The sequence below is a fragment of the Anomaloglossus baeobatrachus genome, chromosome 4 (genome assembly GCF_048569485.1).
Source record: "Anomaloglossus baeobatrachus isolate aAnoBae1 chromosome 4, aAnoBae1.hap1, whole genome shotgun sequence".
NCBI lineage: Eukaryota > Metazoa > Chordata > Amphibia > Anura > Aromobatidae > Anomaloglossus > Anomaloglossus baeobatrachus.
In genome coordinates this window covers 336,237,696-336,249,984 of record NC_134356.1, presented here as the reverse complement: position 1 = coordinate 336,249,984, position 12,289 = coordinate 336,237,696, and the positions used below count along the sequence as shown (strand labels likewise).

The 12,289-nt window shown below is 45.3% G+C and overlaps 1 protein-coding gene across 1 annotated transcript in view; it reads right to left on the bottom strand.

Moving 5' to 3' along the window:
* Positions 1-5,520: 5,520 nt before the first annotated feature.
* CPED1 (cadherin like and PC-esterase domain containing 1) overlaps positions 5,521-12,289 on the bottom strand; it is a 519,469-nt gene continuing 512,700 nt past the window's right edge. Inside the window, exon 22 of the mRNA XM_075345048.1 lies at positions 5,521-7,689. Within this exon, the coding sequence (XP_075201163.1) occupies positions 7,513-7,689 (177 nt within the window). The 3' untranslated portion in view covers positions 5,521-7,512. The remainder of the gene's footprint in view (positions 7,690-12,289) is intronic.

Below are 12,289 nucleotides of genomic sequence, written 5' to 3'. Positions count from 1 at the left end.
GAGGCCTACTAATGAGGACTCTAATCCTTGCTTTATTTCCACATTTAATTGTGGGTGGCAGGAGATGCGCGACAGCTTGGTACACCATTGGTCTGTTCTCAAAATGGACCCTGTCCTTTCATGGTCATTAACATCGACACCTCTTGTGACAGCAAGAAGAGCAAAAAACATAAAAGACATAAAAGACCTTCTTATCCAGAGCCACTATGTTGTCAAAATTTCCAATCCCTTCAACTCAAGCGGTCCTATTTTGGGCTGCTTCCCTTGCGGGCATTGTCTTGCCTGTGCCAATGTCCTTCACTGTGACTCACTCCCGATGTTTCCATATCAGACATCGAATCTCTTGTAGCACAATGAATACTATTTATTATGCCACTTGTAGTTGTCCACTTATTTATGTTGGGTTAACATCGAGGTAGTTATGGATGCAAGTGAGGGAACATGTGAGGGACATTGGGGCGGCCAAGACAGTAGAGGATGTCTCTCTCCTTAAAACTCTACCCCGTCATTTTAGGAAATATCATAGTTGCGATCCCAAATGTCTCAAAATACGTGGAATTGATGTTGTCCATTCTGGGATATGGGGAGGTAACATCAAGAAAATGTTAGCACAGAGAGAGACGAAGTGGATTGTGGCTCTGGACGCAGTCATCCCACAAGGTTTAAATGAGGCTTTAAGTTTTGCCTCCTTCTTATAGGTTTAGTCATCCTTTCCTATAATTGCTGCTTTTCTGACTCTTTTTATGTTGGTCTAGTGTGATAGGCATGGACATATAACTTTTAGTACCTATTGTTCTGATATATGTACCGCCCCGCGGGCTCGGCTGCGACCGCCGAGCCGCTCGGATCCGTGCTCGTACTGGAGGTGGTGGCTCGAGCCTCTCACGGACCCGGGGGTCACGTCGCACTGCAAGGGAATTGGCGCTACACGCGGGGATTTGGGGTGTTTGGATTTGAAGTGATAGTTCGTGACACCACCCACGGGTTGTGGTGATTGTGGACACCACCGCTGCAGTGAAGGTGTGGGGGCTCCCGGGAGCGGTGTAGTACCGCAGCTAGGTGTTGACCCCTCCGTGGGTAGGGGATGTTGGTCCCGGGGGGCTGGGGCCCAGGTGCAGGGGGTAGTGTTGCGGTGCTGCGTGGCACGGTGCCGGATGGCACTGGTGTACTCACTCTGACACAAGACACTGGAGTCGCTGGTAAACCAAACGGAGTGATGAAGGGGGTGCCCGCAGCCAGCTGCAGCTTCTCCCAGATTAGGTTGGTAATGAACGCCTTTCTCCCGCACCTCTGTATGTGAATCTTGACTCCTGTGCCTAGGCACCGGTAGTCCGCTCCCCGACGTGTATCTGCTGTAGGAGCCCGTTTGCCCGCAGATGCTGGCCTTTTGGATCTCTGGCCCTTGGCAGTGGCACTTATCCGGAATGGTTGGGCTGTTGCCTTCAATCGGGACTTAGGTGGGAATGAACCCCTGAGGTCCAGACCGCAATCAGTTAATTTGACTATGGTGATGGCTTCTAGCCTAGTTCGGGGTCTGAGTACCCTGCCTGGTGCTCTGGTATCTAGTTGGCTCCCCAGTTCGGTTCCGGCGGGCCACTACCCTGTCCCGGTCCCTTACGGTTCCACCGGTCGTCTTCCCGGTCTCCTGCAGGCGGCCACTACCGTCTGCCTCCTTGCCTATGGTGACTGGGCTCCAACTCAGCCACCGAAGTAGTCTATGGCAGGCCTCAGCACAGGTCTGCTTCTGGACACAACCTCCACTTGACTCTTCCAGAGCCTGAGCTAGACTACAACTACAACTACTCTGTTCTCCCGCCTCCAGGCCTGTGAACTCCTCGGTGGGTGGAGACAACCGCCTTGCTCCACCCCCCCTGGTGTGGACATCAAACCTGGAGGGTGGTGACAAGGCTTTTAGTTTGACTGCTGTGACCTAACTGGGAAGGGGGTGTGTAGTGTTGTTGTGTCTACCTGGGACGACCTGGATAGTGCAGGGCATCACATATACAACTATATATATATTAAAGACAAGGATAATGACATTATCCTTCTCTTTAATATACTGTCCTGAGGAAGGGGCAGAGACCCCTGAAATGCGTACACCTGTTTATGTGCTTACAATAAACTACTTGGATTAATAATATTGACTATTGGCATTAGTGACAAGCGCGGCGGTGATCCCATTTTCTTCCCTGTGAAAAGTTCATCTCGATTTCTGTGGGGCTGCAGCTGTGTCCATCTGTGATTATGTGTTTTTAGGTGTTGTGACCCTTCACAACTCCTATAAGTGAGTGCTCCTTTATCTCTTGGTTTTATCCTGTAAGACCGTATGCGCTCTTCTTTCCGCAGTTTCTGATACCTGACAACTATATAAATAGCATTTATGTATTGCTCTGGGTGGTTGTTTTTATTATTAATATTTTTTTACATGTTGGAATTTTTTTCAGTCTTATCCTTTCACTTCCGCACATTATCCCCCTGCTTCTTTCCTTGAATTGGATTTTCATTGGAGTCTTTTTCCCAATAAGCCATATATTCAAGATATCTTTTGGACTACTTCAGATGATATTGCAGTTTTTTTTTTATGTGATCTGTCATTTAATTGTATTACTGCTTCTGAATCACAATGCATTTACAGTACTCTGTATTTATTTTTAATTTCTATGCTTTATGTAATGTCAATCTGTGATTGTATTTGGTGTACAAAATATTTGTGCATTCTTTTGTGGTCCTCTACACTTCTGTGGCTATTGTCCCTTTATTTCAGTGTCCTGAGATTGTGTGCCTGCGCGCACTCGTTCCTCGTCCCCATGTCATGCCGCAGCGTCTTACATTTTGTCTGCACATGCGCGGATGCCTTGACAACACGTCTTGGTTTTCGCCATTCAACCCGGACACTTGAATATGTTCCGCCACAGCCTATTGCTGCTGGCAGACACATTTAAATGGTGCACTGTGGGAAGTGTGCGTCACTTCTCACCTTCCTCCTTGATGAAGCGGCTGACTTTATGCCAGAAGCCGCAAAACGTACGTCGGGTGTTACTCCCCCCCTTGAATACAGTGTTCTTCTAAGCAATTGTTTGTATAGCTCTTACCTGTGCTTCTCAATCCTAGTTTACCCTTTAAGGCCCCCTTCACACGTCCGTGATACACGTGCGTGTTTGGTCCGTTTCCGTATATGCCGGAGACACGGCCAAACGTGCACCAATGTTAATCTATGATTGTGGTCACACGTCCGTTATTTCATTATGTCCGTGTGTGCGTGTCCGTGATCCGTATGTGTATGCGTTTTGCACGGATGCATGTCCGTTATCTGCACGGAGCACGCACACGTGGACACAATGAAAGTCTATGGGTATGTGCACACACGTTAGTAAACACGTATGCATCTACCTATAGTCCGTGTCCGTTTGGTGTTTTTATTTCTAGTGATGTCGGCTATTCTTTCTATTTCTGTGTATGTCGGTCAATCTCCCTGAGTCCGTCGGTCAGTCTCTCTGTCTCTCTGTCGGTCTCTCTGTCTGTCTGTCCCTCTCTCACAGTCTGTCGGTCAGTTTCCCCCCCTCTCTCATACTTACCGTTCCCCGATCTCCGGCGCAGCGCTGCACGGCATTCACACTGCTGCGGCGGCTTATACTATTTTGAAAAAGCCGGCCGCTCATTAAACAATCTCCTATTCCCTGCTTTCCCCGCCCACCGGCGCATATGATTGGTTGCAGTGAGACACGCCCCCACACTGAGTGACAGGTGTCACACTGCACCCAATCACAGCAGCCGGTGGGCGTGTCTATACTGTGCAGTAAAATAAATAAATAAATAATTAAAAAAAAATGGCGTGCGGTCCCCCCCAATTTTAATGCCAGCCAGATAAAGCCATACGGCTGAAGGCTGGTATTCTCAGGATGGGGAGCTCCACGTTATGGGGAGCCCCCCACCCTAACAATATCAGTCAGCAGCCGCCCAGAATTGCCGCATACATTATATGCGACAGTTCTGGGGCTGTACCCGGCTCTTCCCGATTTACCCTGGTGCTTTGGCAAATCGGGGTAATAAGGAGTTATTGGCAGCCCATAGCTGCCAATAAGTCCTAGATTAATCATGTCAGGCGTCTATGAGACACCCTCCATAATTAATCTGTAAATTACAGTAAATAAACACACACCCGAAAAAATCATTTATTAGAAATAAAAACACACACATATACCCTGGTTCACCACTTTAATCAGCCCCGAAAAAGCCCTCCATGTCCGGCGTACTCCAGGATGGTCCAGCGTCGCATCCAGCGCTGCTGCATAACGTGGAGCTCCCCATCCTGAGAATACCAGCCTTCAGCCGTATGGCTTTATCTGGCTGGCATTAAAATTGGGGGGGACCGCACCCCATTTTTTTTTAATTATTTATTTATTTATTTTACTGCACAGTATAGAGACGCCCACCGGCTGCTGTGATTGGGTGCAGTGTGACACCTGTCACTCAGTGTGGGGGCGTGTCTCACTGCAACCAATCATAGGCGCCGGTGGGCGGGGAAAGCAGGGAATAGGAGATTGTTTAATGAGCGGCCGGCTTTTTCAAAATAGTAAAAGCCGCCGCAGCAGTGTGAATGCCGTGCAGGGCCGCGCCGGGGATCGAGGAACGGTGAGTATGAGAGAGGGGGCGAAACTTCAGTTACTCGGGGGATTAGCGGTCACCGGTGAATCCTTCACAGGTGACCGCTAATCAGTACTCGGCACAGACAGAGCCGCGGTATGAGGATGAAGTCGGGTGAAGTTCACCCGAGTTCATTCTCATCGCGCAACTCTGTCTGCTGTCAGCCGACGTTTATAAACGACATTGTGCATCACACACACGGACATTACACACGGACATTACACGTACACATACACGTTAATTCCACACGCACACACGGACGTTCTGCACACAAACACGGCTAGCATACGCAATTCACACAGGTGCCACACGGACCATAAAAACGGACACAAAAACGGGACACGGACCCGAAAAACGGCCCGTAACACACGTGCGTGTTTTTCACGGACGTGTGAAGGGGGCCTTACACTGTTCTAGATGTGCCTTTGGTCTCTTTCTATATACTTTTTTGCAAAGGAATTTCCTTTTAACCACTGGGTATATAGCATATTTGTGTGAGGCCATGTATTTATTGTTCAAATGTATGGATATATGACTAAGGTTGTTTAGCCCTATATTCCCAGTTATTTTTGCTGATTTACACTTAAAATATGGTCATGCTACGCTGGTTTACACCTAAATCCATCATCCATTTCCCATCCTCTTGTTAATATGTCTTGTGTACAATGTATTTTCTAATACTTACCTTATGCACTTTGCACTTTGAAAAATATTTATAAAAATAAACATTGCCTATTTTTTCAGCATCTTTTGCTCATTGTTTTTCCTTAATTAACATGCAGGGAATGGGATTGGACACCCATGTTTGCCATATGTGAATTATTCATGATTATTATGTTTTGAACTTTTTTGATAGTAAATCAACTCTGATCTCATTAATTTGCTTTTAATTGCTTAATTGTACATTTAATTTTACAGATACTGTACAAAAATTGTCAGAATTTACAGAACTGAAACATGAAACGAACCACAAATCTCTCACCAGCTGCATCCTGTTATTTACAAGTCAATTAGCTAATGAAATAGACAAAGTGGCTTTGTTTTATAGTGTACAATACAAGGTAATTGCAGATTATATGGGCATTTTACATCTCATCACAAAATGTTAGCATTTTAGGTCTAATTACACAATTAGACACATTTCCATACCACCTTGTAAAGTAAGAGAGACTATTATTCAAGGTTAATGTTTATACCTGTACACATTTCTGGTACACATTTTATTTACATATAAAATACAGAGAGATACCTGTTTATATTCAGGTCATTTTGTAATTGTTCTTGTACCTTAACTTGTTGACTTTGTATTTCCTCCACAATATGTTTGTAGTGGTCACAGTGGTCACAGATGGCTTATGATATTCTAAAAATACCCATGGATGTAAGGTGGCTTTACACGCTACGCGATCGCTAAAGCGATCTCGTTGGGGTCACGGATTTTGTGACGCACATCCGGCTGCGTTAGCGATCTCGTTGTGTGGGACTCCTATAAGTGATTTTGAATCGTCGCAAAAACGTTCAAAATCGCTCATCGGTGACATCCCCCCTATTCTCAATTATCGTTGCTGCTGCAGTAACGATGAGGTTTGTCATTCCTGCGGCAGCACACATCGCTACATGTGACACCGCAGGAACGACAAACATCACCTTACCTGCGTCCACCGGAAAAAGAGGAAGGAAGGAGGTGGGCGGCATGTTCCGGCTGCTCATCTCCTCCCCTCCTTTTTTATTGGGCGGCAGTTCAGTGACGCTGCTGTGACGTCGCTGTGACGCTGAACTTAGAAAGGAGGCGGTTCGCCGGTTACAGCGACGTTGCTGCACAGGTATGTGCTTGTGACGCTGCCGTAGCGATAATATTCGCTACGGCAGCGATCACCACATATCAGCTGTACGATGGGGGCGGGTGCTATCACGCTCGACATCGCTAGCATCGGCTAGCGATGTCGCAGCGTGTAAAGCCCGCTTAAGGATTGTTCCATGAAGCTGAAATGACACTTGCAGTTTTTGGTGCTTTTTTGAGACAAAAGCTTTTGTGTATCCAACAGAAAAATGTTTAAAGGCCTTGGGGGACATATATACCAGGATGGGCACCATATATACCAGGATGGGGGACATATTTACCAGAATCGAGACATATATACCAGGATGGGCACCATATATACCAAGATGGGGGACATATTTACCAGAATGATGACATATACCAAGATGGGGGACATATTTACCATAATGGGGACATATATACCAGGATAGGCACATATATACCAGGATGGGGAACATATATACCAGGATAAGGAACATATTTACAAGTTAGGAGCCCAGGATGGGGTACATTAGAATAGGATAAGGACATTACTACATAATGGGGGGCAACTCAAATGTCTTTATAGGATTTAGAATGCTACAGGGCCCCATACATCTGACCAATATGTGGAAGGGGGTGGGGGGGCAGGTCCAAATTTTGCATTGGGGCCCAACGAACTCTAGTTACACCACTGGTTACCTATATTTGTATTGTGGAAGACATTATGCATTTGAATTGCTAGACATATATTGCTGTCAAAGTCCATGCGACACTCATTAACATAATCACTGAAGTATAACCAATAGGTGTTCCAACAGATGAAGCAGCTTTTCGTGGATCAGAGCCTTTTATAATACCACTGACAATGTGTAAGATTGTCAGACACTGCGCTTCATGCTCTTATCATAGAGAGCTATATGAAGGAGGACCCCTTTACATAGATATATGTGAGTGTCTTAAAGAAACCATATCCCCCTACTGGAGAAGCTTATAGTCTACTCAGTCTGTACCCTGCATTACAGGAAGATATCAGGCTGTAATATAAAACCTCCTCCATAGTTCCTTGGTCACGTACACATTCGGCTGAGAAGGATTTCGGAATAAACTTGATTCACTGGACCCCGAACATGATATCGTGATAACTGTGACAGATTGTCGTAAATTAGGGGAAATACTTTGTCTCCAATGGTGTAGTTCTTTAATAGCTTCATTTTCTTCTCTTTTACTTGTTGAGATTTCACAACCTAAATGGAAATATGGAAAGATAAGTCACAGTTGTTTTATTTAACCCTTCCGACCCTGTTAGATTATTGACTAGTAAGTGTCAAGTAGAGATTTTTTTTTAAAATGTTAGAATTATGGAAAGACATGGTTAGAAGAGAGCTTCCGATTGTCTATACTAATGGTCTCTGACCTATGGCTGTTGTATCATTACATCAACCAACCTGTCCTGACAGGCTAATGGTTCACAGGTTATAGGTGTAACATGATGAAAATAATATTCAGACAAATAATGGCGTTTCTCAAGTAATACACGATTCCTATGAGTGCAGCAATTATTATTACTATGAACAGAGGAATTATTTGAATATATCATAGATGTCCTATCTGATGGAACAGATTGATTCTGTCATATTAGTTGTTTGATTACTGTAGATGCACAGATCATTAAAAAAAACCTATGTTTTAGTTGAATTGGAGAAGTTACCTGTAATTGCAATGAATCAAAAGGGGTTCACTACTGTATTTCTTCCAAATCATCCAATACCACACATACATAAAAATACATTATAATGAATAACCCATACCCATAGCATCTGTGTAATCTGTCTATAGGGTATGTGCATACTTGTTAATCTGTGAATCTCATCTATAGCAGGGCTGCAGCCAGAGGCATACATAGAAAACATGGGGCCCCATAGCGTAAGTCCTATTTGTATCCCCCTCCTGCCGCAAAAAAAGGTTATATTTAGCCAGGTCAAAGAAGAGAATATGCAATACCTTTTCAGCCCTTACAACGTAAGAGAAAAGTGCTCCCCACAAACACAGTATGATACCTCCACAGTGAATTACTTCGCAGTACCCTCCACACATACAGTATGATGATCCTACTTTACCTACTCTCAACCCCTGCAAAGTATGATGGATCCTTTTACGGAATTATGCCTTCACAGAGGCCTGAACACAGATCTCCGCACAATATGTTGCCCCATGCATAGCACTCCATGCAGTATAATGACTCTGCAAACAGGATCATGGCCCACTATCTATATATATATAATTGCCCTATTCTGTCTGTCAAATGACTTTATTACAGTGACAACCGTCGCATCGGCCGCTCGGCTTGGCCCCGCCCCCTGCACGCATTGGCTGCTCGGCTCGGCCCTGCCCCCCCACACCTTGGCTGCTCGGCCCCGCCCCCGCACACATTGGGCACCTATACACCTTCCTCCCAGGACTACTCCACCTATTATACTCCTCTCCCCCCAGAACTACTACTCCTATTATACTCTTCTCCCCCCAGGACTACTCCTCCTATTATACTCCTCTCTCCCCAGGATTACTCCTCCTATTATACTCCTCTACCCCCAGAACTACTCCTCTTATTATACTCCTCTCTCCCCAGGACTACTCCTATTCTACTCCTCTCTTCCCAGGATTACTTCTCCTATTATACTCCTCTCCCCCAGAACTACTCTTATTATACTCCTCTCCCCCCAGAACAACTCCCCCTATTATACTCCTCACCCCCCAGGACTACTCCTCCTATTATACTCCTCTCCCCCCAGGACTACTCCTCCTATTATACTCCTCTCCCCTCAGGACTATTCCTCCTACTATACTCCTCTCTCCCCAGGACTTCTCCTTCTATTATACTCCTCCTATTATAGTCCTCCTATTATACTACTCTCTGAGGGGTGCGTAGCATGGGGGCTGGAGCACGATGGGGGGAGTGCAGCATGGGGGGATGAAGCACGATGGGGGGTGCGCAGCATAGGGGGATGAAGCACGATGTGGGGTGCGCAGTATGATAGAATGAAGCATGATGGGGGTGCGCAGCATGGGGGGATGAAGCATGATAGGGGTGTGCAGCATGGGGGATAGAGCATTATGGGGGTGTGCAGGATGGAGCACAATGGGGGTGCGCAGCATGGGGGGATGAAGCACGATAGGGGTGTGCAGCATGGGGGATGGAGCATGATGGGGGTGCGCAGGATAGAGCACAATGGGGGTGCGCAGCATGGGCGATGGAGCGCAATGGGGGGGCGCAGCATGGGGGATGGAGCACAATGGGGGGTGCGCAGCATGGGGGATGGAGCACGATGGGGGGTGCGCAGCATGGGGGATGGAGCTCGATGGGGGTGCACACCTCCCCCGAAAACACACACACACACACCACCACACATGCATCGCACAACACACCACACACACACTGGGAACCACAAACACCGCCCTACACAGACACCCACACACACAGACAACGCCGCACACACACAACACCCAACACACAAACACCGCGGCACACACAAATATACGTACACACCGCGCAACACACGCACACTGCACAAAACATACCTCCCCCAAAACACACACACGCACCACACACACACACACAAACAAACCGCGCAACACACACAGCACCACACACACACAATGCTGCAGACACACAGCACTCCACAAACAATGCAACACACACAACGCAACACACAAACAACACCGCTCTCACACACCTCCACACCCAGACAACACCCAGAACATTTACAGTGCCCTACACAAACACTTGGCAACTACACACAACAATATATATATATATATATATATATATAAAACAAAAATCATACATTACCTACACAATAAATTCTAGAATACCCGATGCGTTAGAATCGGGCCACCATCTAGTACAGTGTAATGACCCCCACAATCTTCCACACAGTACGATGTCCTCAACACAACCCTCCGCACAGGATGATGGCCCCAACACAATCCTCCTAATAGTGTGACAGACCCCACAGACATCTCTACACTAAAATTGCCCACATACACTATAATGGCCCCCACTTGCCCTCCAAAGGCTATAATGACTTACCAATTAGCTCTCCAAACAGTATAAAGACCTACCACATAGCCCTTCAAATTGCTCCTCACATAAACCTGTAAACAGCATAAGGGCCCTTGACATAGACATGAAAACAGTATATTGGTCCCCCATATAGCCCTACAAACAGTATATTGCCCCCCATATAACTATGCAAACAAACAGTATAATGAATCCCACATAGCCCTGAAAACATTATAAAGGCTCTCACATAGCCCTCCAAACAGTATAATGGCCTACACATAGCCCTACAAACAGTATAATAGCCCCTACATAGCCCGCAAAACAGTATAACGGTCCCCAGATAGACCTCTAAACAGTATAATAGCCCCATGTAGTCCTGAAAACATTATAGTGTCCATCACATAGCCCTACAAACAGTATAATGGCACCCACATACTCCTCCAAGTATTATAATGGTTCTCACATAGGCACTTACGTGCTCCATAGTGACCTCGTGGTCTTCCACTATTAACGCTATGCCACTGGCTGCAGCAAATATCAACCTAACCATTATCCTAACATAAAGCAGTTTCTAATAGCTGTAATTTAATATGTGCAAAAATACTTAAATGCTATTGTTTTACCCTTTTCTCTTATGAATATACCAATCTGAAAACTTTACTGACAAACTACAGTAGAAAACCAAACGTTTATATACACTAGCTAAAAATTCACATATGCATGTTTTTCACACTATCTGACATGAAATCAGAATAAATCTTTCCTGTTTTAGGTCAATTAGGATTAGCAAAATTATTTAGATTTGCCAAATGCCAGAATAATGAGAGAGAGAGGGAGAGAGAGAGAGAGAGAGAGAGAGAGAGAGAGAATGTTTTAAGGCATTTTTTTTACTTTATACAAAGTCAAAAGTTTACATATATTTCATTAGTATTTGGTACCATTGTCCTTAAACTGTGTGACTTGGGTCAGACATTTTGGATATATTTCCACAAGCTTCTCACAATAGTTGGTAGGAATTTGGGCCCATTCCTCCTGACAGAACTAGTGTGCCAGCCATGTTTGTAGGTCGCCTTGCTCGCACCTGCCTGTTCAGCTTTGCCCATAAATTTTCAAAAGGATTGAGATCACGGTTTTGTGATGGCCACTTTGTTACCAGCATGGCACTATGCTTCAGGTCATTGTCCATTTGGAAGACCTATTTCCGCACAAGCTTTAAGTTAATGGCTGATGTCTTGAGATGTTGCTTCAGTATTGCCACATAATCTTGTTTCCTCATGATGCCATCTATATTGTGAAGTGCACCAGACCCGCCTGCAGCAAAACAACCACAAAACATGATGCTGCCACCCCCATATTGCACAGTTCGGATGGTGTTCTTAGACTTCAAAGCTTCTCCATTTTTCGTGCAAACGTAATGATGGTCTTTATGACCAAACAGTTCAATTTTAGTTTCATCAAACCACAAGGCATGTCTCCAAAAATTAAAGCTCCTGTGTTCATTTGCAAACATGAATTTGGCTTCTTTGTTTCTTTAGGAGTAATGCTTTCAGCCCATATTGATACAGTACTCATTTCACTGTGGATAATGACACAATTTTACCAGCTTCTGCCAGCATTTTCACAGGGTCTTTTGCTCTTGATCTTGGATTGTTATGCACATGTATGACCAAAGCACGTTCATCTCTAGTACACAGAACCTCCTTCTTGAGTGGTATGATTGCTGGATATTCCCATCTTTTTTGTACTTGTGTATAATTGTTTTTACAGATGAACGAGGCACCTTC